The sequence below is a fragment of the Emiliania huxleyi genome (assembly GCF_000372725.1).
Source record: "Emiliania huxleyi CCMP1516 unplaced genomic scaffold EMIHUscaffold_58, whole genome shotgun sequence".
Lineage (NCBI taxonomy): Eukaryota > Haptophyta > Isochrysidales > Noelaerhabdaceae > Emiliania > Emiliania huxleyi.
Genome location: NW_005197648.1, coordinates 632274 through 655826, shown reverse-complemented (window position 1 = coordinate 655826; position 23553 = coordinate 632274). Strand labels below are relative to the sequence as shown.

Genomic DNA, 23553 nt, shown 5'->3' with positions numbered 1-23553 from the left:
CCCCACCGAGTACACCTTCTGCTCCGCCTCGGCCGACAACCTCAAAAAGTGGAAGTGCCCCGAGGGCAAGTTCCTGCACAACATCACCGGCCACAACTCCATCATCAACGCTCTCGCCATCAACCAGGCGCACCTCACACCACGACCCACGACCCGCACCTCCGGCTCGGCACACACACACACACACACACACACACACACACACACACACACACACACACACACACACACACACACACACACACGCACGCACACACACGGCCCAGCCTCCCCTCCCGCCCTCTTCTCCGGGCGCCGGCTTCGCGCGCCGCCCACGCCCCCCCCCCCCCTCCGGCAGGACAACGTGATGGTTGCTGGCGGCGACAACGGCAAGCTCCACCTGTACGACTGGAAGACGGGCCGCCACTCCCCAGACGCCGACGACGGAACGACGAATCACAACTCACCTCCCCAGGACGGTGACTCCTAGGCTACAACTTCCAGACGCCGGAGACAGTCGCGCAGCCGGGCTCGCTCGAGTCCGAGCGCGGGATCTACTGCGCCGCCTTCGACCAGTCCGGCTCGCGCCTCATCACCGGCGAGGCGGACAAGACGGTCAAGATCTGGAAGGAGGACCCCGAGGCGACGGCAGAGACGCACCCTGTCAACTACGAGCCGCCCCGCGAGCGGAAGCGCTACTGACGCCGCACCGCGCTCGCCAGCCCCTCGGGTGGCGCGGCTCGGCTCGCAGGTTTTACGTCCCAGGCGGGCTAGCCAGGGGCCTGCAGCCGCGAGCCGGCATGAGGAGCTCACGGCCCCCAGTGCAGCGCCGTCATGGTCCCGCTGGGTGCCACTGACCGCGCGCCGCCGCCGCACACATCGCATGTGTGTCCGCATGCATCACACTCGCAGGGCGCCGCAGCTCTGGGTCTGGCGCGTCTTGTGGGAGCTCTCGTGCGCGCGCCCAAACCGCCATGGGGCCCAGCTCGGATGCATCGGATACATTGTAGCTACCAGTAGAGTAGTAGTATATAACCAACATGCTTACGCTGGCCAGAAGCGCAGAGTCTCACACAGCGCTCGCGAAGAGCGCGAGCGCGGCGCCCGTGGACCCGCGACCCGGCCGTTGACTGCGCTTGCGGTGGGGCCGAGCGTTTCTCGCGCAACTCGCATCCCCCCCCACACCAATGTACAAGAGATACCGTGTAGGTATCGCACATGAGCCACATTGAGGTCTCAGCGGCGCGCAGTGCCTCTCTCGCAGGCTGATTTTGGCTGTTTTCGAGCTTGTTTTTGTTTTCAGATTAGGGGTCCCGACCCCCTCAGAGGCGGCGGGCGGGCGCCCACAGACCGAGAGATCAAAAACGCTCGGCCTGGGCAGTCCCCAGTAGTCGTGTTGCACCGCACTCTACATGACCACACATGATCCGTTCTGCTGTTCCACTGCCGCCTTGATGGCGTCGAGGCGGTCCTCCGATACTCTGTTCCCCTTCTCGAGGAGCAGCACGTCGGACGGGTGGAGCGTCGCGCCAAGGTGAGCGTCGAGCGGCAGGTCCGTCCGCAGCACCTCACCCTCTAGTGTAAACAGGTTGAGCTTCTCTGGGCTGCCGACCAACCGGCCTCGGTCGAGCTGGAGGCCGGCGTAGGCAACCGCATCCTCGACTACCCGGCTCGTCGCCTTTGTCCGGTCGAAGAAGAAGTGCGCCGGCCGCGCCCGCTCACTGTCGGGGAAGAAGACGGAGAGGTAGATGCGCTTGTCCGGGCTGATGCGCGCGTCGCCGCGTGCGTTCCTCGCGCTGTTTGAGAACGTGTAGTGAGGCGGCAAACTGGGGCCGAGACAGCCGGCGCAGCAGGCCATTCGGCGCGGTGCCTTGGAAGTAGCCGGGGCGGTCAAGAAAGAGAATTCGCGAGCGCGGCACGATTCACGGGCAAGAAAGAGAATTTGAAACAAAAGACTCCCTCGCACACCACACCCCTCTCGTGTGGTGGCGGCGTGCCGTCCTCCCATCCCTCCCTTGGCGTGATTGTTTTCTTTCTTTCTTTCTTACCACACCCCTCTCCTTAAAATCCCTGTGTGGTGGCGGCGTGCCGTCCTCCCATCCCTCCCTTGGGTTGTCCGTTTTCTTTCTTTCTTTTTTCGCACAACACTGGGCACGGGACTGGCGCGCACTGGCACTAACACAGGAAGAGAAAGCGGAGAATAGAAGAACATAGCGCAGTCTCTCATGACAAGCGATCCCACGATTGCGAATGTGGGGACTACATGATTACATGAAGGGTGGAGGGGCCCGTCTGCAGAGCTACGAGAGGCGGCGCGGGCACCCCCCACTGGGGCCGAGGACAAGAAGCCGTTTGTCGCTTGCTTGTTCTTTTGCTTGTTGATCCCGTCGGGCCGAAGCCCGTCAGGCACTCTCTCCCTAACCCTAGCCTTCTCCCGAACCCTAGTGTGTTTTGTTGCCTCCGTGCTTTCACACTCGTCTCGTCGTGTCCGTCCACTGTGATTGCGGCCGTCCACGACTACGTCGTCTCTAGAGAACGTATCAACCCCCTTCTGGTGCCGACCGCGCCCCCGCGGGGCACGGCCGGACGTGGCAGCGTCAACTGGTCACGACCAGCACTTTGGGGGAGTCCCTTCACGCTATCCCAGATATGGCCGGCGAATCGATGGCGGGGAGCCTCGGAGAGGTCCCCGCCAAAGATGTCGCAGTCATCGCAAAAGCCGCTTCTGAAGAAGCCACAAAGTGGCTCAAGCGCAACAACGTCGAGGCGGGCGCCGGCACGCTCGCCTATGCCGGCACCCTCCTCAAGGTCAGCACCTCCAGCGACCAGAGGACGCGGACCGGCATCTTCATTCTCATCGCATCAGGGGGCACCGTTTATATCGAACCCCTCTCAAGCAAGGTCATCGCGAGCGACACCGACGCGCTGATCAAGCTGTACCAGCAGTCGGACGCCCCGGAGCGTCGCACGAGCATGTCCGAGTACGTTGAGCTCGCCTTCGCCGACAAGATCAAGTTGCCCCAGCAGTTTGGGGGCCCCGCTACCACCGTCACCCGCACCCTGGTGGACGACGCCGAGCTCAACCGGTTCATCTCCGTCTCACACGTGGACAAGCGCGCCCTCGCTGCGATCAACAACGCCGTCTACCAGGTCCTCCTCGACAAGATCGTCGTCGGCGAGCGGCCCCGCGAGGAGATCATGCGCATCGTCGACGGGCTTCCTGGGCTTGCAACCGCAACCACCCTCCTCGTTGCCCTCTACTCCAAGGTCTCCGGTGCCGACCCTGACCTCCAGGAGCGGGCCTACGAGGAGCTCGCTCGGACGCCCCTCCTCGCCGGCGGCTTCGGGCGGGAGGCCGAGCAGGTCCTCGCCGAGTTCAAGCAGCTGTGGCACGCCGTCATGTGGCTCAACGAGCGCCGCAACCACAAGGCCAAAACGCACCACGAGCTACACCAGCTGCTCCTCGAGTTCATCGGCACCCTCGACGCGCCCATCCGGGAACGGATCCGGCGCGAGTCCGAGGCCCTGCTCGCCGCGCGCCGCGCCGCCGCCGCCTCTGCCGACGTCGCCACCAAGATCTTGGAGGTCACCGCCACTCTCAGCCCGAAAGAGCGCAACAACGAGAACGGCACCGTCCGTCTCAACCTCCTGATACAGGCCTGCGTCGCCGTCATGGGCAAGATGGACGAGCGGGGCGAGACGTGCTCCTCGCTCGCGAAGGGCCTCGCCGCCGCCGCCGCCGTCCCCGCCGAGCCGCCGTCCGACCCGCTTGCCGCCCTCCTCTCCAACCTCTCGCCGGAGGGCAGCGCCCTCCTTGCCAAGCCCGAGGTGCTGCGGGCCGTCCTCGCCGCCTACTCCCCCGGCGCCCCCGCCGGCGGGCCGTCCTCTACGCTCGTCTGCCTCGTCTGCAAGAAGGACGGGAAGACTGGCGCCGCCGTGCAGCACATGTACAGGCAGTGCCCGCTCCTCCTCAACAAGAACCCTGAGGAGAAGGGCAAGCTCATCGGGGAGGCTCGCGCGCACTACGGGAAGGCTCCCTCTCGCCACGCGCCCGGCGGCAAGGGCAAGGGCAAGCACAAGGGCAAGGACGGCGAGGGCAGGAAGGCCGACCCGAGCAAGCCCCCCGCCGCCGCCCTCCCTGCCGCCGGCTCCAGTGCCCTTGAGGGGATTCTCTCGCAGATTGGCGAAGGGGTTCCCCCCGCCAGCCCGCCGCCCTCCCCGCCCGCCCCCCGCGAGACCGTCATGGGTCCCGCCGCCGCCGGGGGCGCCGTCGTCGCTGAGGGCATCAAGGTCGCCGGCCTGCCATGCGCCGACATCCTCGAGCTGCTGCGCTGCCCGTACGACGGAGGGCAATTTGGGCTTACCCTTGTCCGCAATGCGCTCGCGCAACTTCCCGAGGGCGCCGCGCTCTCCTCCGCGCTGCCGGTCGCCGACGCTGAGGCCGCCCATTGGGTACGCGTGCGAGCCGCCCTGTGGGCCGAGAACGCGTACTTCGGCCTCCAGGTCGGGCCGCAGCTTGAGCTCGCCGACCTCGAGGAGTGCGATCGCCGCTCTTCCGCAGATCTCTTGCTGCCCTCCCCTGCCTCCGACGCCTGCCTCCTTACGCCGGGCGCCGGGCGCCGCTCTGTCACCTTCTGCGGGCGCCTCCAGGACGGCCGGACGGATCCAGTCGGTACGCTCCTTGCGCGCCTGCTTGTTGATGTTTTCGGCGTCGCCCGCCACCGCCGCCTTGCCCTTGGAGATCTGCTGCGTGTGGTGGACGACGAAGGAGGAGGCGCTCGCCGAGACGCCGCCCCGTACACCGTCCGGTCCGTCTTGCTGCCCGCCGCCTCCTTGGCGAACACGTGGAGGAACTGCTTGGTGGGCGGCGCAATGCCTCCCAAAGTTTCCACGTGCACCAGCCGTTATAGCTTTCTTGACCCACTTCGCGTCGTATAGTACTGCGCCCCCATCCACTTCCAGCCCGTATCCGTCTTGACCCACCCCTTTTTCCAATACGCGTGGTCTTTGACCCATCCCTTTCCAGTCGAGTGGTCGAGCGGTCCGTCCACCTGACGGCCACGCTCCTTGCACCCCACGACTCCCGTCAACGCCTTGTCCAGCGTGTTTCCAAACCCGTAGAGGTGGCCCACCGACGCCACATTGCCACCATTGTCCCACGAGCCCCTTCCCAACGTCGTCGACTTGATGAGAGGGTTCCAGCACTTGACCTCGTAATGCACGTCCCGCATCGTGGCGAAGTCGCCGCCGATCTCGCAGATGTCAGTCACGGACGTGTCGTTGAGGTGCCGCGTCACCTCGCTCCTCGGGCTTTTCCTTGTCCCCGAGGATGATGCTGCCAACCGAGCGCGCCCGGATGGCATTCTGGGCGGCACTATCAAACTATTAGCCTAATAACGTACCTAATTATTAGCACATACCTAATAACGCTGCTATTAGCTAATAATTAGCATTTTTCACGAAACTGATTGTGTAAATAAGCTAATTATTAAGCTAATAGGTGAAAAATGCTAATTATTAGGTATGTGCTAATAATTAGGTACGTTATTAGGCTAATAGTTTGATAGTGGGCCCTTAGCACCCTGTTGTGCTTGGAGGTGCGGTCGCCCTTGTTGGAGTTGGCGAGGGAGTCGCCCTTGTAATCTGCCACCGTGACGTGCTCGCCCGCGGCAGCCTTCTCGACGAGAGTGGGCGCAATCACCGACAAGTAGAGCCCGTGCCTCTGTGCGCTGTATCGCCGTCAGTGGGGAACATCGCCGAGCTAGGGGTCAAACGTTAACTTTGGGCCTAACAGTTGCACTATTGTTGGCTGAAATCCTCAACGTTGTTCAAGTGTTCTCCCCAGCCCAAGCTGTTACTGTTTGTTACTGTTGTTACTGTTGTTCAGTGGTCAGCAAGCAGAAAATGCCAAAAAACCCGGGTAAAACCCGAAAATACCTCTGGGTTTTCCCGAGTATTTTCGGGTATTACCCGCACTGGACGCTGGAGATCGTCGTGGGTCACTGCCAGGCCTTCCTTATTGTTGTTCAGCCGGCCTAACGTTAGCTACTGTTGTTGGGGAGCCCCACTGTTGTTCTGTTGTTACTGTTAACACTAGCAACACTGTTCAGCTCTTAACGTTAGGGGGAAATACTGAAAAATGGGACCCCCCGGACGGACCTTGCTTTCATACCGAGCGTGAAGAGCTGAGTCTCAGCTTTCAGACCCTGCAAAAATCATTGAAAAATATTAAGATGGTCCAGAATGGTGACCGAAAGACTCCGGCGCCGCAGCGCTCGCGCTTGCTTTCCTCGCAAATGCGACAAGTGAGGCCGCAGGCAGGGAAAAGAATGATGGCGGCGAAAGAAAAACCTCGCTTGAAGACCGCAAATGCTGCCGCTCCTGGTGAGCGGCAGCCCGCGCCGCGTGCAGGGCGTGTCCGGGGCGCCCTCCCCCCGAGTTCCCCCGCAAAATCCGGACCGCGGTCGCGCGCGCGCTCCCGTCCCGCTGCTTTGGAGAGTCTGCAGCCCCGGGCGCGCCCGCACGGCGATTGCCGCCTCCACTCCAACCTCATCCACTCTCACTCTGACATTCTCTCCAGAGTCCTCGCGTCGAGCCCGTGGCGCCGGAGCGCGAGCCCCAAGCTCGGGACACAGCGGGACATTGACGATCTGCGATGCCTGTGCGTGCAGGTGATCACGATGAGCACGGCGCCGGCGGTGGCACCCTTCCTGGTGCTCCAGGCGCGCTGCGCCCGCGCGTTTGCGACGCCCGTGTGTGCCCCTGCGCGCGCCCCGCTCGCCGCGCCGCCGCCGGGCCCGTGGGGGTCTCAGGTTTGCGCGTGAGTGCCGCAGATGTCACGACCGAGCAGCTGCAGCAGATCCTCCAGAACGTGCAGGCCGAGCTTGAGCGGCGCGCGGCGCTGCAGCGCGGGGCGCCCGAATCGAAGCGGTGCGTGCCCGCCCTCGCCGTGGCCGCGCTCGCCCCGCCTTGGCGAGCTCTTGCCGCCCCGCGCGCCGCAGGAACTCGATCTTGTGCGCCTCGGGCAAGGCGTTGCCCAGCGAGGCGGAGGTGCACGCATGGGCGCTGCTCGTGCTGCTACATGGCCGCGGCGCGGACGGCTCGTGGGTCGCCGTCCCGACGCTCGTCGACCAGTGGATGAACGTCGTGCTGTTGCAGTCGAATCGCTACGAGCAGGCGCCCGCCCTGCTCTCCCACCGCCCCCCGAGCCGCCGCCGCGGCTGCTACACCTCGGCTATATCTCGGCTATATCTCGGCTATATCTCGGCTCTATCTCGGCCTTGCTGCCTGAGCCGTGTGTGCGTGTTGTGCGCAGTTGCGCGAGCGATGGCAGCCTCCGACCGACGATCCGGAGTGGCGTAACTTGGCTCTCGCCAAGGGCCTCGTCCCGTCCTTGCTCAGTCAAGCCGCCGCTCGGGCGGCGGAGCCGCTCGCCCACATCACGCGCACGCTGCTGCAGCTCGAGGTCATCGACCACGACGTCGGGCAGACCGCGCTCTCGAACTATCTGAAGGACTGCCTCGCCAAGTCCAAGGGCATCTCGGGCCCGTCGTACAACCCGGCCAACGGCTCCCACACGCTACACCGGCACATCGCCGCGGCGGTGCCCGTCGCCTCGCTCCTGAAGGTGCGCGGCAAGGAGCTGCTCTCGGCGCTGCACCGCACGCGGGAGGAGCCCGAGTCGGACGGCTTGATCGAGCTCAAGAAGGGCAAGTTCAACGCGGACTGCGATGGCGCGTGGCGGCTGGACCTGGATGCGCCGCCGCCGCCGGCGGCGGCGGAGGACGAGGAGATGGAGGTGGAGGTGGTGGCGGAGGCGGCGGCGGCGGCGGCGGCGGAGGCGGAGGCGGAGGCGCCGAGGCAGCGCGGGGCGCCGAAGAAGCGCGGGGCGCCGAAGAAGCGCGGGGCAACCGCAGCAGGCGTGGCGGCTGATGAGGCGGCGCCACAGGCGCGCGAGGCGCGCCCACGGCGCAATGCACGTTGACTCGGCGGCACATATATATATATATATGCAGTGGACAGCGAACACATAGGGTGGTGCGGCACGGCGGTAGATGGCCGCGGATATGACCGTGGTATGTGTGTTGTGTATATGCTCATATCCGCGTTACCACAAAACGGAGGGGATATGATCCGCTTGAGCAGCAGGCACACACACGCCAAGCGCGTGAGTTGTCGCTCGGGTTGCCTTAACTAGATAACATTCCCATATTCATTAATAGCGGCTAGTTTGTTACATCACGTGGATCGATGGCCCGGAATATGCCGCAAGACACGGCGCTTTCAAATAAGCAACTCATTATCTTGGACGCATCCCTCGACGCGAAGAGCCATGCAGTCAGCCGAATTGCTTGGACCTCTCCTGCAAGTAGAACGAAACATTCTTGGTCCCCAGCCGCTTGTGGCCGCATCTCATCCGTGGCGACGCGCTGTGCCACCGAGCCGTACTCGGCCGCGCCGCCGCGTCGAGGCACGGGTCCCCAACCAAGCAGCGACGCCGAAGCGTCGACCGATAGAGCGCCACGCCCAGCAGTATGGGCGTCGACCGCTCTCTCGAGCGGCCGCGTGGCAGTGCGTGGCGTGGGCGTCACAGGCGGCAATCGTGGAGCCGCTGGAAGAGCCGGTGCGAGCCGTGGACGGCAGCCGCTCCCCACGTCGCCGAGAGAGGCTGCGGGGGAGAGGGTTCAGGAGGCCACAGGAGGCGCCGGGAGGCTCGGGAGGCGCTAAAAAGTGGCCCGGGCGCCTCGTGCCACCCGTCTGGTGGGGCCAGGTGGGCTCAGGAATTAATCCAGGATTTTAAGGTGATCCACTACACCTGACCGAGAATTGGATGGCGAGATCGCGGCGAGATCGACCAGTCGGCCCAGGTCGGCGCCATGCACTGGCGGGCTGCACAGCGCGCTAGATTACGCGGAGGACGTGCGCTTACCACCGGGTGGGATTACCAGGCTCGCCTGGGCTCGCTGAGGGTCAATCGCGGCGCGACCCGTTTTCGGCTGTTTTCCTCGCGAATCTGGGGTGCGCGCCGGGAGCTGCAGCGCCAGCGTTTCGCGGACCTGTGCAGCCTCCGGGCACTGGGAACTTCTCCCAGGCTCGGGCAATGCGGACATGTGCCAGCGGGGGCGCGGAGGTGGTTTACATGCGGATGCGGCACGATCTTCGAGCCGAACCGACGATACAGGAGGCTCCAGAGGCGCCGTAATCGACAGTTGGCCGTCACCCAACTCCTCGCCCGCCGTGACTGTGGGTGTCTCCTGATTGCCCACGCTCGTGGCGGAGCTCGAGGTACCACTTTGGGCCACGGGACAAGCCCTGGGGAGTCACTGTAGCTCGCGCGGGGCTGAGAAGCCCCCATTCCCGCGAAAAATCGAGATTTGGCGAGATATAGGGGGCGGTTCTCATTATTTTCGGTGGCCCCAAAGCTACCCAATCACTCGCCCACCTCCCCCGAGCAGTCTAGTCCAAAAAAAACCGCGCCCCGGTCAAGTTACGTTTTCAGTGTTTGCCCCTATTAACGTTTGACAACCCTATCGCCGACACCATCTTCGACTCTTCGTCGGTGTGGTGGAGTCCATCAAAGAAAGAAAGAAAAAATGTCAAACTCTCTGAGGCGAGATGGGATTTAGGGACATGTGTCCCGCCCTGCACGATCTTGGTGTGAGGGATCTTCAATGCCAGTCTCAAGAAAGAAAATGAAAAAGCTGCGCGCGCGGGCGCCGGGGGCGCGACACGCATTCCACATTGCCGAGAAGAGACCCACCGGCCACCGGTTTAGCGTTTTTGGCGCGGGGGTGACCGGCTATTAGGATGTGGTCGGCGGCGGTGCGGACACCTCCCCCTCCCTACCTTTCCTCACCGACCCGCGGGCGCACAGGAAAGCCGAGAAGCACAAACTATCGCCGGCGTGCAAACGCCTCGCGCCGCCAGCCGCGTGCTCGAGCCCGCGTCGAGTTGGGTCCTAGCAGCTCGCCAGCACCAAGATGGATGAGGCCCGCCGCCTCGACATCTCTCAAAAGTCGTCCTCCAGGTCCTCCTCCGCCTCGCGCGCCGCCACCCGCGCGCCGCCGTTCGTATTGACATCCTCGCACATGTCTATCCACTCTGCGTACACGTCGATCGCCTCAGAGAGACGCGTGATGCGCGACTCGTGACTGGTCCCGCACTGATCGCAGCTGATTATGCCCTGCGAGTGCTCGTAGTCCATCTTGACGCTGCACGACTCGCTGTTGCCGCAGAACGGGCAGTCAAAGACTGTCGCGACCTTCGGCCGTGCCTTCTTCGGCGGCGGCTTGGCCTTTTTGCGCTTGCCCCTGAGGCACGGAAGGGGAGTGAGCCGGGAGTGCGGGCTCGGCGGCCGCCACACGGTGAATGCGCGGTGCTGTGTGGTGCAGGCGGCGGAACTCACATGGCGTCCCGCTGCCGAAGAAAAAAATGCCACCGCTTCGAGCACGGCCGCTCGGGCGGCACTCCCCGTACGCTCCCGAGCTCAAGGCGGCGGGCAAGGCGCCGGACGGCTACGGCGACGATGAGAAGAAGCGTGCCATCTTCATGGCCTGGAACTCGCACGACGTACGTGAACGGTGAGGCGCTGGGCAAGCCGGTTGGGGGCTACGTCACCTCAGTCCACCACAACCCCGAGGACTTTGAGCGTGCATGCGCCATGCGATGCGGCGGACGGCAACTTCGAGCCGGTTGGCGACTCTCGCATTTGCCTCGGCTCTCCCCTGCCCTTGCCCGCACACTGTCACTGACGCGCCTTCCCTCCGCTCCTTCAGATGCACCGCTTCGCAAAGGGCCTCAATTCGAGCGCGTCTCCGATGAAGGAGCTGCGCCGCAAGGCGAACGATAGCGATCCCGAGCAGGCTCTCTGGAAGCGGCTCTCGAAGAAGCCGCTTGGGCGTCTTGGGGAGATGGTGGTGCAGTACGTCTCCATCTTCAACCAGAAGGAAGGACGCAAGGGGGCGGCCAAGATCGTGGGCGAGCATGCGGTGAATAATGGCGCCAACCTCGGCTATGAGATTGCCTTCTTCCGACGCGGCGGACGGACTACTTCGCCACGGGGCTGCAGCTCTGAGCTCCGAGGAACAGCTCTTTCTTTCTTTGAGCTTAGCCTTCGATGTTCTTTCTTACTCGTTTTCTGTAAAACAACCTCGTGTGTCGCAGTGCTGCTGCGTCAGTGGATTGAGCCGCGACGCGGGCTCCATCGGTGAGCTGCGGCGGCGCACCGGCCGCTCCATGCATAGCTCTCCGGCGAGCCGTCGCAAACGCGTTTTCCGTCCGTTTCATCGAGTTTGCCCGAGTGGTAAAATGCAATCGAATCTGCCCGAGTGGTCAAGTAAAACTTTGCCTTTCGTAAAGTTGCCCGAGTGGTCTGTGGGAAAAAAACCAAAATCGAGACGGACTTCATGAACGGCCGGGCAATATGTCTTCCTCACTATTATTAATTGATGCTTTTTGCACGGCTGAGCCCCCCCCCCCCCCCCTCCCCCGCGCCCATTCCCTGCCCTCTCCCGCCGCACACTCCGTCAGAGCCCCCTCCCCTCTTGCACAACAGGAATTCTGACAATTAACTGATGGGCTTGCCCATCCCGGAGTGGTTCGACTCCACATAAATCCGAGACGGTGACGGGTACTGTCCCGGCGGTCTCAGGCCCAGTGAGGTAGTGCGCCAGACCTCCCCGGATCCTGCTGAACAAGCTCCTCTTGTAGCTCGATCGGTCACACCGCCATCGCCGTCGGGGAGAGGGGGGACGACACTGCTTCGGCAGCGTGCACCTCGATCCTGTACCGTGTTTGTTATTTATGACCCCACCCGATGAACACACCAGTGAGGGTGGGCGAGACGATCGAGGGGTCCCGTACCATGCGGAACCGACCCTATCCAGTGCTCAAGTGCTCAACAACCTCGTTTTCTGTAAAATTCTATTCAAAGATAAAATTCTCTTCGAAGGCGGGCGAGTCCTGACTGAATAAGGTCGATTTGCGCGAGTCCTCCTCATGCCGAGTCCGCCGTCTTCGCCGCGTGCTCCGCGCTGCATCTGTGGCTGTATTTTCGGCCGGCCATGCTTCGCTATCTCTTCCCCAGCTTCATGGCGGCGCAGCCGGAGACCAACAGAGGTGCCCTGCGCGACGTCTTGCTCGACGCGATGGCCTCAAACGAGAATGTGTCGGTGCAATTCGAGGCGGATGTGCGCGACATCCGAGCGAACGGCGCCGGTGCTGATCTTCTGGACGGTGCTGGCGGACACCTCGGGACCTTTGACCTCGTCGTCGATGCGATGGGCCTGCACAGCACGCTCCGTCAGGCGTGCACCGACGGGAAGAAGCCGACAGGGACAACCATCATACACGGCATGATCAACGATCCGGAAAAGTGTTGCGGGCCAGCCCTGCTCGGGCGGCTATCCCGGTTCGGAACTGCAGTGCGGGCCGCGGTTACCACATCTTCATGCAGCGCTATGGCGCTGGTGCCAAGGACAACCGCAAGAGCTTGATGTACTACCTGCACGACGTCAGCGAGGAGCGTCTCTATGCCGAAATGGGGATCCAACGGCCAAAGTCGCGGGCGACGGGGATCATGAAAGACGAGCGTCTCGATCGGGTCAAGGAGTGAGCGATGCGTTGGACCCGACGTGGCGAGAGGCCGTCCGCTGCCTCGATCGCGCGACCGTGCGTGCTGAGGTGATGCACGGCGACACGACGCTCCGAGACGACGTGACGCTGCCGCTGGTGTGCATGGGCGACTCGCAACGCAACGCCGGGCTCGGTGGGGGCGGCATCCTGGCGATGCGCGACGCTCTCGATCTCGCCGATGTGCTTGTCTCCAATGATGCGTTTGACGCCAATACGGGCAGTGTGCGGCAGCCGCCCCTACGCATGGCCGAGGCAGCGTTGATGGAGCGAAAGCAGGAGTTCCATGCTCAGGCGGTGTTGCGTGCTCACCGCACCAAGGAAAGCATAGAGAAGCACGGGCGCGGCGAGGGCAGCCTTGCGGACTACTACAGCGGCTGGAAGCTGGGGCTCGCGAGGCTGCTGCTGCCCAAGCTCGGTCGGCTAACGGGTGCGTGGTACCGCTACGATGAGTGGAGGCTGGGCCGAGTGGGCTCCGACGAGAGCACGATCATCACCCACCCCAGCGTGGATGCCGTGCTTGAAAAGGGAGTTGGCCGGTGATCCCTAGCACCTTGCGGACGTGTCATGGGACGTGTGTCGTGCTGTGGATGCCTCTCCGATTACGGCCTTTTAGCCGACGTGGATTTAACCGGAGAGGCGACACCCTTCTGACATGTAGAGATGCGATTGTTGTGCTTGTGGGTCGCGCCAGCTGGGTCTTTTTTAGGAGATGTCAAAATGTGTGTGAGTGTGTTCGAGATCTTTGATGGCGGCGGACCGCGGAGAGACACAGAGCGCAGCGCGCTTTTTATATGTGTTAGATTGGTTTGGTTATCGCCACTTTTCTCCTCGGTTTTTTACGAGCAGCGAGAGAGAGACAGCAGGCACACAAAATCACTGTGCGGGGACGAGCGAGCAATTTCATTTAGTGCCTTGCACATGAAAGATTGGCCACTGCGCGCGGGCCGACGCCGGGGCGACGGCGCCGGAACACATACCGCGGGGAGCCGGACCAACGCCGACGGCATACTCACCGCAACTAGACGAGGCGGGCGCCTCCTGTATCGACGCATTCCTCACTGCAGCAAGCAATTCCCGCGCTGCTGCTGCTGCGGCGGTTGCTGCTGCTGCTGCTGTTGCCTGTACGGCTGGCCAGGGTACGCCGGCGCGGGTCCCGCAGGGCCATAGCCCTGCTGCGCCGCCAGCGCCTGCTCCCGCTGGAGCTGCATCTGCTGCATCTGCTGCTCGGCCAGCTGCGCCTGCTCCTCCTCCTCCCGCTGCAGCTGGATCGCCAGAGCCATGTCGGACGCCTCGTCCTGCGCTGGGCCCAAGCCCGCCGCCTCGCGCGCCTCCGCCTCGGCGATGTCGGCGGCGATTGCGGCGGCGGCCGCCTCCTCGGTGGCGGTGGTGGTGAGCGACTCCTCGACGCGCTCGAACTCGCTCGTGCAGAGCGTCGAGTCGCCGTCGATCTGGTTGAGCCTACGCGCGCGCGGCGGCGGTGGGCTCCTCTCGAGCACGGCTCCGCTCTCTGCGCGCTGTCGGGTCTGCAGGGCCGGCGCTGCGCTCGCCTCTCCCACACGACGAGCGGCTCGCGCGCGAAGCCGACGTCGGTGGCGAGGAGGTAGAGCTCGCCGCCGTGCTTCGTGATGGTTGCAAAGTGGTTGTTGCGGAAGAAGACGGCGAGCTCGGCCTCAGCGAGGGAAGCGTGCCTACGCACGGCAAATGCTGGCGGTGACTCCGCCTCCTCACAGGCTGCCGCCGCCTCGGCGAGGGTAGGCGTGCAGCTGCACGAGCCCGTGGTATGAGAGCTGGGAGGCGGAGCCTAAATCATGACACATTCATCATGAGAATTAAGAAGAATGAGCCCGTGGTACGAGAGGGAGGCGGAGCCGTTGAGCCACTCGGTGAGCAGCAGCGCCTGGCGAGAGGAGGGGAGGGGTGGAGGGGAGGGGAGGGGAGGGGTGGAGGGGAGGTGGGAGGTGGAAGGGGAGAGAGGGGAGGTGGAGGGGGAGAGGGGAGCAGCGGGAGAGCCTAGGGAGAGCCTACGGAGAGCGCCTCTCGCACCGCCATCGAGTCGGAGCGGCGCAGCGCGGGCTGCGCTGGCGAGGGGAAGGGGTCCGCCGCCGCTGGAGAGGGCGGCGGCGAGGGCGGCGGCGAGGCGAGCCCGAGGCTGAGCTGCATGGCCTGCGGGCGGACGGGAAGGGGAGGTGGGGAGGTGGCCTCGATGCGGCGAGGAGGCACGGGGCGGGTACGTGCGGGGAGGGGACTTGGCGCTCAGCTCGAGGACAGGTCTAGGAAGGGTCTAGGAAGGGGCGAGGAAATGACTTCCAGCTCTCGCCTGCCGCATCTCCTCGTCCTCGGAGCAGTCAGCGTCCGTCCCTTGCGGGGCCTCCGCCGCCGCCGCCGCGCCGCCCGCCGCAGGGATCGGGTCTGCCGCAGGGAACGGGTCTGCCCCAGGGTAGGGTGCTGCAGCCTCGGGAGGCGGAGGCGGAGGCGCGTCCGGCTCGGCGGCAGCGTTCGCTTGTGTGAGCGATTGGATCTGCGACCAGGCGGAAGGGTGAGTGGACGGGCGCGGGAGTCGGGCGGCCGTCCCTCTCGGGAGCCTCGATGATGCGCTCGACCAGCTGGTTGTACGAGCGCGAGCCTATGCCAGGTGGTGAAGGGAGCGGGCCAGGGTCAGCAGGGTGGGAGGGGGCGCGGGCCGGTGCCGGGAGGGGGCTTGCAGACGCGCCGACGGCGGCGGCAGTCGCGGTGTCCTGCGGGTCGACGAGCCAGCCGTGCAGCAGCCTCACCCGCAGCAGGTCGAAGATGAGCAGGTCCTCCGAGTACTCCAGCCCGTCCACGGCGTCAAAGCGCACGTTGACGTCGAGCCCGCGGCCGAGCTTCGGGAAGAGCGCCTGCGCGGCGAGGCGGGGGCGGCTCGCGGCTGCGCTCTCGGGCGGGCGAACCGAGCAGGTCAGCGAGGGCAGGGGAGGAGAGAGATTGTCGGCGCTCTACGCTCGGTAGATCTACGCTCGGTGCGCCATGGCGTCGGTCAGATTGGCCGCGAGGTCAGGGGGCGAGGCCTCCGTCACGGGATTGCTCTCGAGCATGTACTCGGCCAGCAGCGCCGTCAGCTCTGACTGCGCCACGTTCGGTGCGCCCGGCCGCGGCAGTGCGATGGAATTCCGGAGGAGGAGGACGTTGCACAGCGCGAGGAGCGGGCAGGGGCCGTTGTCGCCCTGCATGAGCATGTAGGTGTCACGGCCGTGCCACGTGAGCGACTTGACTCGGAACTCTTCGTCAGGCGCAGCCATTCGCGTGAGCAAGTAGGCGCTGAGTGGGGCGGAGCGCGGCCGCCGACGGCCGGCAAGGACCCGGAGAAGAAGAAATGAGCGCGGGTCGCCACACCCTCCCTTGGTTTTCTATTTTCTTTCTTTTCGGAGGAGGCACGAGACCGAGACAGCGCCCCGCTAAGTTGGCTGCTTAGAAACGTGCGTCCCGCCGAACAGGCTATCCGCGACCCAAGCAATATGCCAGCTCCCCTCGGCCTCATCGCCGTCGCCTTGCTGCCAAACGTCGAGGAGGAGCCGCGGCGCGAACGGCTGCCGCGACACATCTTCTCCTTTTGGCACGAGGAGCGCCTTCCAACCGCCGTCGCCGGCTGCTTCCGTCTGCTCTCCCGGCTCAACCCGGACTGGACACTCAGCGTCATCACGCCCGAGTCCGCGTTGGAGCTTCAGCTGGCGCCGCCACCGCAATCCGACTCGGCGGCCATTAGCCCGCAGCACCTCGCGGATTGGTACCGGTTGGAGGCGCTCTACCGCCACGGCGGCGTGTGGATGGATGCCTCAAACGTGCAGCTGCAGCCGCTCGACAGCTGGGTTGATCAACACAGCGACGCGTTGCAGGGCTTCTTGTACCCTCACGACAATGAAACCATGGAGAACTGGGCGATTGCAGCGCCGGCGCAGAGCGACTTTGTGGGCTGCTGGTTGGCCGAGTATCGGCAGGCGCTGACCGGGTTTGACGCCTACTGCGTAGCCGCGGCCCCGGAGCACGCGAGCCCCGGGCTGCGCGAAGGCCTCCCCTACCTCACGCAGCACCTCTGCTGGCGCGTGTGCCGCGCCCGCCTGCGGTCGTCTCCTCTTCGCCTGCGCTCGAGCGTCGAGCCCGGCGGGCCGATGCACTACCTGTGGCGGGCGGCGGGCGGCGACCGCGCCTACCTGCGGGATAATTTGCCTGCCGACTATGATGCTTCGTCGGGCGCAACGACCATCGCCGCCGACGCGTACCTCCCTCTCGTCGCGGTGCGGCGCCTCATGTCGCTGACGGCGGCGCGGCTGCGCGAGGAGGAGCGGGAGACGCCCTTCTTCAAGCTGCGGGGCAGCGAGCGGGACATGCTGCAGGCGCTGCTGGAGAGCAGGGCAAGCCGCTGCGACTCGCACCTCGCCGCGCAGCTGCTACCCGCCGGCTCGCACGTGTCGGCGGTGGACGGTCCGTGCGTCGCGTCCACGCCCAGAGGACTGCCACCCCCACCGCCGCTCGCCGCCTCTGCCGAGAGGGCCGTCATCATCCGCCCGCACGTCATCACCCTGGATGCCGGCTCGGCGCGCTATTCCGCCTTTCGCGCCGCCAACGCGCACCTGCTCGCAAACCTGACCGTCTGGCGCGCGGTGGACGGGAGAGAGCTGCGCCTGTCCGAGCTCGTCCCGGAGGTCATCTCGCCGGGGCTGCTTGCGTCCGAGGAGGACCTCAATGCGGGCAGCGTGGGCACCGCGCTCTCTCACCGGCGCGTGTGGCAGCACGTCGCGGACAGCGAAGAGACGGCACTGGTGCTCGAGGACGACGCCGTGACGCACCCTCAGATCGAGGCATGGGCCTCGCGCAACCACGAATTGCTCGCGGCGGCCGACCTGACGCTCTGCGCCTTCAACCAAGACACCATCACTGCCACCATCGACCCGCGAACGGGGAGCGGTGCGATCAGCGCGTACGATCCGCCCCAGCCGTACCAGAGGCCCTGGATCCACGCAGCGCTCCGAAGCACGTGCCGCGTCCGCCGCGTCCGCCTCTCGCACGCGTGGGGCACGGCGTGCTACTGGCTCAGCCCGCAGGGAGCGCGCGCGCTGCTCCGCCGCGCCCTGCCCCTCTCGACGGAGTCCGTCTTTCGGCACAACGCCGCCGCTCCGAGCGGCTGGCCGCCGCCCGGCAAGGAGGCGGCGCTCTACGGCCCGTTTGAGCAGCTGCGGGCGATTGCGCAGGCGTCGATCGACTCGCGGCTCAACGCGCTGTACGATGAGCTCGACGCCTATATCCTGGCGCCCCGGCCGCTCGCCTACACGGAGAACGACAAGGCCGAGTCCACCATCCGGCGACGGCCCGGGGTGGACGGCGCACCCGACCCCGCGGCGGTGCGCGTGCCGGTCGGCGCCGACGGCCGCGATGGGGTGGCGGCGGCGGCGGAGGAGCAGCAGCCGCTGCCCGAGCCGGTGGAGCTGCGAGAGCTGCGGTTCCGCGCCCGTGGCGGCGCAGTGGCGAGGGAGGAGGAGAGGGTGCTGCCGGAGGAGGCGCGAGAGGGGTGTCCACAGGGAGGGGGGCTGGTCATGTAGCGAGATCCCCCAAAAAATCTTGAAGAGGGCTCCTGAATCCCGGTACTTGAAGCACTCTTGTGCAGTCAGCGAACCGCACATCCCCACACATCCACCGGGCCGGGGAGCTAAGAAGCGCACCAACCGCGGCTGAGCATTTGGAGCGGCACTTGGAGCAGTCGCGAGTCGGTACACGGTAGCCTCACATCCAGGGCCGGGGAGCTAAGAAGCGCACCCAGCGGCCGGATGATCGGGATCCGGGCTGCGGGCTAGAGTGTAGAGAGCCCTAACCCTGCGGGGGTTCGCGTTCGTTCGTTCGCGCAGCCAGGTATGTATGTATGTAGGAAGGTGAAGAACAGTCAGGCTTGGACTGGACACCGACGCGGTATGGGTGGACGCTGGACAGATGATGACGACACGCACGAGCGACACACAGACACAAACAAGCTCACAAGACACACAGCCAGCTGGCTGCCACACATCCTGAGTGGGCGTACACATCACTCAGGCCACGTTCCCCCTGTCGCCCCCCCCAGCACTCCAAGGTGCCAAGAGACAAAAGGCGACAGGGGCGAACGTGTGAGACTAGAGCAGGCTTGCTCCGCCTCTAGCAATTTCGTCGCCGGCCGCAAGGCACGCTGCCGCAAATAAATCGCGGCGCGTTTCTTGCGTCCTGACTGAATTCGCAGAGGATCTCCCAGGAGCGGAATCGCAGAATGCTCGCTACGCTCTGCCTGCTCAGCGACGGCGTCGTCGTGCCCTCCGTGACCGCACCGCGCGGGACGACGCTCCTGCGCGCCGGCACGCCGGTCGCGGCCGGCGGGGGCGGCTCAAAGCCGGTCCGGTATAAGGACCGCGAGGAGCGCCGCCGCCAGGCGCTGCAGGTTGGCACGAACTGGCCGCCACGCACCGATCCGATTGCGGGCAAGGGGTACTTCTTCTTCCAGGGCCCGACGCCCAAGACCGCGGTGCAGGCGGACCTGCCCAACTTCTTCTCCGCCGAGAACTTTGCCGGGATCGAGATTAGCCCGACGCAGCTCGCCGTCACCGCCACCGGCTTCGCCTCGGCGGCCATCATCGCGCTGAGCCTCGCCAGCTCGACGGCTCCCGCGGTCAAGATGACCGCCGCGCCGCCCGCCGCGGAAAAGAAGGCCCCTGCACCCGAGAAGAAGAAGGAGGAGCCCAAGCCCGCCGCGCAACCCGAGGCAAAGGCTCCGGCGCCGGCTCCCGCCCCGGCCCCGGCGCCGACGCCGCCTCCCCCGCCCCCGCCGCCGCCGCCCCCGCCGCCGCCGCCGCCGCCGCCGCCTGCCGCGGCGGCGCCTCCCGCGCCCGCGCCCACGCCCGCTCCGGCGCCCGCGCCGCCGCCGCCGCCGCCGCCGCCGCCCGCGCCAAAGCCGCCGCCACCGGCCGCCGCAAAGGTGGCCTCGCCGCCGACGGGCGAGCCGTCGGCGGACGAGCTGCGTGCGATGCTCAAGAAGGCGAGCCCGCCTCCCTCCCTCCGCCGCCCTGCCCTCCCCCTCGATCTCACCCCGTCCCCGACCTCGCCCCGCAGTACAAGAAGTGAGTTGCTGGTCGCCTCGAGGGCGCACTGCTGACCGCCTGCGGTGCAGTCCTGCTTCCTCGCCCTCGCAGCTCCGGCCTCTGGCGAGGCCGCTGTCGGCGCGCTGCGGCGATGATGGGAGTGAGGCGTGGGGCAGGGTCGTGGTGGCTGGTGAACTCGCGGGTCGGCCGCTCTCGGGCGCACACCAGCGCCACAAACGGGTCGCAGTGCGTGCCTCTCTCGCGTCTCGGACTCGGTGCAGCCTGCGGTGCAGTGGGTCACATAGCGGTCGTGGCCGGCAGCGTGTGCCTGACCGCCGCCGCCCGGATGGATTGAGACGGTGTTGACGTATTCTCTGCGAGATCCGCGCGCTCCTCCGCGGCTCCGGCTCCGCTCCTGCGGCTGCGCGTCCTGGGGCTCCTGAGCTCAGGTGGCGCTGGCGGTGCTGCCCTCTCGGTGTCGTGGTATGGCATTAACTCATTCTTGTGTCGTTGCGGCGATACAGTAGAAAGAATTGATGCGAGCACACGTAGCATGTGTGCGCCACCGAGGCTAGCGGTAGCGCGCGCGAGAGAGACAGATCTAGCTAAGGGGCGGTGCGACCGTGCGACTGCGAGGGAGAGTAGACCGCACGAGAGAGGTGTGTGTGAAGTGTGAGTGACGCACACATCACGCCCCGCCAGGCGCGCAGGGAAGATAATACATTTACTGGGCGCTCGGAAGCGCGCGCCGCACCACGCGGCGCGCGCGCCGCGCCGGGCCTCTACAGCTCGCCGCCGCTGGAGCGCGGTCGGCGGCGTGCAAGCTGGCAGCTACGTATCAGGCCGGGGAGGAGGGAGGGAGACGGGAGAGGAGGGGCGCCGATCATCAGTTGATGATCTTGCCGGTCGGGTCGATGCGCTTGCCTCCAGGAGCGAGGCCGGTGACGGGGTCTGTGTTGTTTGGCCGGCGGAAGAGGAGGATGTGCGGCTCCGGCCTGAGGCGCGGCGGGCCAGAGGTATGAGTGCAAGGCACGCAACGGTCGCAGAGCCGCGGGCGCGCGCGCGCGTGCGCACTTGTGGATCGCGTAGTGACCCCAGCCTCGACTCTGCGTGACGCCGAGGCCGCGCCACTCCGTCTCTAGCAGCAGACGGCCCTTGGTCATCGTCTTCGCGATATGCTTGGGCAGGATGACGTGCCTGCGCGCGCGCGCGCGGCGTCGGATCGCGCGCACGCAGGGGGTTCGGGGCAACTGCCAAAAGCGGTGGCGGGTCGCTGCGCGCGAGCGGCGCCTGTACTCGTAGTCCTCGTCGGCGTACTTTTCAGAGTACTCGATGTCGTGCGACATGGCCTGCGGGGAGGGCAAGGAGGGGATGGGCGCTGAGGGGCTCGGAGGGGGCTCAGCCTCAGGAGGGGGCTGAGCATGAGCGGCAAGCCTTGAACAAGCGACAAAGAAATACTGCTATTGCGAGAATGAGTCCTTTGTCAGGAGCAGGAGAGCCCCACCTGTCCCCCTGCCTGATCGACCTTCCAAAATCCTGCTCATGCAGGTTCGGACCCTGTCCTCCCCCATCCCTCGTTTGGATTTGTCTGTTTTCTTTCTTTCTTTACACACTCTCTCACAAGAGAAGAAAGAAGATCTTGTTGGTTAATAAAAATCTCTCTCTCTCACACACACAAAACACAATGAACACGGGTGCCATACACAAAGCATGAGCGGGACCTTCAAGCAGCGATGAAAGAAACACGAATCGCCGCGTGACCTACTAGTGTCCCCAGCCATTTGGAGCCAGGTGTGGTGTGGACGCGAGAATAACTCCAAGCTCCGCCGTTCAGAGAGAGAGAGAGAGAGTTTTGAGAGAGAGATATTTTTGAAAACCAACACGGGGATACCCATCACTGAGCCGACGATGCTATGGGTAGCCCCAGGGTGGCGCCCACCCCCATACCCTCAGGCATTTGCCTGCGCCGTGGCCGCGCACGCGCGCGCACGCCCGCGCACGTGCGCGCACGTGCGCGCACGCCCGCGCGCACGCCCGCGCGCACGCCGCACTACGCGGCACTGCCCAGGGTTCCCTCACGCTCAGATTCCCTCACGCTCAGATTCCCTCACGCTCAGATTCCATGCAAGGGGGTGCCGAGGTATGCCGCAGGCCGGGATGGAGTGAGATCTTGCGGGGTAGGGCGTGGGCTAGAGCGTGAGGGCGCAGGCAAGTGCCCGAGGGTATGGGGGTGGGCGCCACCCTGGGGCTACCCGTAGCATTGTCGGCTCAGTGATGGGTATCCAAGAAATCACGACTCTTCTCTTGAGTTTTGTGTTGCCGTAAAGGATGGACAAACCAAACACAATCTCTCTCTCTCTGGATGGAGGCAACAAAACTCTAACACACTCACTCTCTCCCTCGCCGCCTGCCAAATCACCGCGGCCGTCTGCGCCTGCTTCCGAGTATGACTCCGTGCTCGACCAATACTTTTCCGACGCCGAGGCGCGGGATAGGGTGGCAGGGGTTATACACGACGCAGTGCAGCAGGCTGTGATGCAATAGGGCTATGACGACGAGCTCTTCCAGGATACATTGGAGGGACGGCAAAGATAGGCGAAAAGGACTTGCTGGAGGAGGTGATGGTGCGGCGAGGAGGGGGGCGACGGAGAGGGGGAGAGGAAGAGAGGAGATTGGAGCGAACACCACCCCTTTGGGATTTCCGTGCCAGCGCAGCCACCGGCCGATGGGCTCAGGTCCCTCGCAAAAGAAAAAGCGAAAACCAGCCGATCGCGTAAACGGCGTCGAATGAAGCCCGCCGAGTTTGATCGACAATCGCGAGATTTGACCGCCGTCGACCAGAGGATCGCCGCATGGCAGACGATGCGTCAGCTTGTGCGGCGCTCGCACCGCGCGGGCTGGCCATCGAGCGCGCTCTCTGGCGCTGTCCAGGCCACGCGCGGCGCCGCGCATGCCGTGCGCCACTCGCCGCGGCTTGCAGTACCGCGCCACTGCAGCCTCGCGAACGTCGCGCACAGATCCAGGAGGCTGCCCACCAAGCAGCAGAGTGCTGCACCGGCTTGCAGCGGAGGCTGTGGCGCTGCGGCGCCGTCTCCCCGCCCTGTCCACGGAGCAGGCGCGCGGCGGCACGGCCCTCCACCAGTCGCAGGAGGTGCGCACCTCCCAAAGGAAGCACCACAGATGCTCCCTCAGCCCACGCCTGTCTGCGGAAGGCCTGGCAAGAGCGCGCGCCCGCCTCCTCCGCGGCCATGCCCTCCGCCCGGGCGAGCGAGCAACAAAGAGTGGAGGCGGATCGCCATACTTGGTAGGTAGGTCTCTCTTCTCGCATTTTTCGTGGTTCGAGAAAAACGCAACCCAGTGTGGAAGGAAGCCGGCTGCCCTGACGCGAAGATGGCACGACCACCGCCCTGCATTGCAGACCGGGCAAGGAGGGGCCTGCTCCCGTTCCGCGAGGAACAGGAGGTCTCCCCCCCTCCCCCGGCCTGAGCAGACGGGTGGAAGGCAGCCCCTTGAGTCGAGGGCGGCGCGACCATTGTGCTGCATCAAAGACCAGAGGCCCGGTCAGCACAGATGGTCGCGCCGCCCCGCTCCGCGCCGCCCGCCGCCGCGCCGCGCCGCCACCCCATGATTATTAAGTAATAATTGATTAACAAATAATTAATTACCCCACCGCCGCCGCGCCGCCCCGCCCTGCGTCGCCCGCTGCCTCGCCGCGCCGCCGCCTCGCGCCGCCCGCCGCCGCGCCGCTCCGCCGCCCAATGATTAATAAATAATAATTAATACTCCATCATTAATCATGTGTGTGTGTGTGCGTGCATGTGTATGTTTCTTTGTTTGCGCGATGGCAAGGAAGGCCAAGGCAGCCGCGAGC

The 23553-nt window shown here is 65.2% G+C and overlaps 7 protein-coding genes across 7 annotated transcripts in view; 3 read left to right on the top strand and 4 right to left on the bottom strand.

The window, feature by feature from the left end:
- Nucleotides 1-681, top strand: part of EMIHUDRAFT_104329 (hypothetical protein) — a gene marked incomplete at both ends in the record, with an annotated part of 3628 nt that extends 2947 nt beyond the window's left edge. The window contains 2 exons of the mRNA XM_005764847.1: nt 338-458; nt 497-681. Coding sequence (XP_005764904.1) covers nt 338-458; nt 497-681 — 306 coding nt within the window. The remainder of the gene's footprint in view (nt 1-337; nt 459-496) is intronic.
- Nucleotides 682-1387: 706 nt separating this feature from the next.
- Nucleotides 1388-1837, bottom strand: EMIHUDRAFT_213768 (hypothetical protein; the record flags this gene model as incomplete). Its single annotated transcript, XM_005764846.1, has 1 exon — nt 1388-1837. The coding sequence occupies one exon, from the start codon at nt 1835-1837 to the stop codon at nt 1388-1390; it is 450 nt and encodes a 149-aa protein (XP_005764903.1).
- Nucleotides 1838-9988: 8151 nt separating this feature from the next.
- EMIHUDRAFT_213764 (hypothetical protein) lies at nt 9989-10529 on the bottom strand (the record flags this gene model as incomplete). The annotated part of the gene is made up of 2 exons (XM_005764845.1): nt 9989-10289; nt 10504-10529. 2 exons carry the CDS (start codon nt 10527-10529, stop codon nt 9989-9991), a joined length of 327 nt encoding a protein of 108 aa, XP_005764902.1.
- A 2977-nt stretch (nt 10530-13506) lies between these two features.
- EMIHUDRAFT_437398 (hypothetical protein) lies at nt 13507-15930 on the bottom strand. Its single transcript, XM_005764844.1, has 9 exons — nt 15615-15930; nt 15323-15488; nt 15195-15235; nt 14930-15130; nt 14647-14775; nt 14482-14509; nt 14374-14413; nt 14160-14300; nt 13507-14070 (listed from the first exon to the last, which is right to left on the bottom strand). The coding sequence occupies exons 1-9, from the start codon at nt 15885-15887 to the stop codon at nt 13668-13670; spliced, it is 1422 nt and encodes a 473-aa protein (XP_005764901.1). The 5' UTR covers nt 15888-15930; the 3' UTR covers nt 13507-13667.
- Nucleotides 15931-16103: 173 nt separating this feature from the next.
- Nucleotides 16104-18182, top strand: EMIHUDRAFT_213759 (hypothetical protein; the record flags this gene model as incomplete). Its single annotated transcript, XM_005764843.1, has 2 exons — nt 16104-17957; nt 18162-18182. The coding sequence occupies 2 exons, from the start codon at nt 16104-16106 to the stop codon at nt 18180-18182; spliced, it is 1875 nt and encodes a 624-aa protein (XP_005764900.1).
- A 21-nt stretch (nt 18183-18203) lies between these two features.
- Nucleotides 18204-20215, top strand: EMIHUDRAFT_437396 (hypothetical protein). The gene is made up of 4 exons (XM_005764842.1): nt 18204-18485; nt 18820-19378; nt 19580-19639; nt 19715-20215. Exons 2-4 carry the CDS (start codon nt 18878-18880, stop codon nt 19754-19756), a joined length of 603 nt encoding a protein of 200 aa, XP_005764899.1. The 5' UTR covers nt 18204-18485; nt 18820-18877; the 3' UTR covers nt 19757-20215.
- Nucleotides 20216-20568: 353 nt separating this feature from the next.
- On the bottom strand, nt 20569-21028 carry EMIHUDRAFT_67126 (hypothetical protein; the record flags this gene model as incomplete). Its single annotated transcript, XM_005764841.1, has 2 exons — nt 20569-20677; nt 20757-21028. The coding sequence occupies 2 exons, from the start codon at nt 21026-21028 to the stop codon at nt 20569-20571; spliced, it is 381 nt and encodes a 126-aa protein (XP_005764898.1).
- Nucleotides 21029-23553: the final 2525 nt, after the last annotated feature.

Bases quoted from the DNA above. Each gene is read 5' to 3' on its own strand.
- EMIHUDRAFT_437398 (XM_005764844.1), bottom strand. From the start codon at position 15,887: ATGGCTGCGCCTGACGAAGAGTTCCGAGTCAAGTCGCTCACGTGGCAC. The intron at 15,236-15,322 runs GCGCGTCTGCAA...CACCTGGCATAG, and splicing joins CGCGACTGCCGCCGCCGTCG to GCTCGCGCTCGTACAACCAG. The intron at 14,301-14,373 runs GCACGCCTACCC...TGCCGTGCGTAG, and splicing joins TACCACGGGCTCGTGCAGCT to GCACGCTTCCCTCGCTGAGG.
- EMIHUDRAFT_437396 (XM_005764842.1), top strand. From the start codon at position 18,878: ATGCTCGCTACGCTCTGCCTGCTCAGCGACGGCGTCGTCGTGCCCTCC. The intron at 19,379-19,579 runs GCGCCGGCTCCC...GCCGCCGCAAAG, and splicing joins AACCCGAGGCAAAGGCTCCG to GTGGCCTCGCCGCCGACGGG. The intron at 19,640-19,714 runs GCGAGCCCGCCT...TCGCCCCGCAGT, and splicing joins TGCGTGCGATGCTCAAGAAG to ACAAGAAGTGAGTTGCTGGT.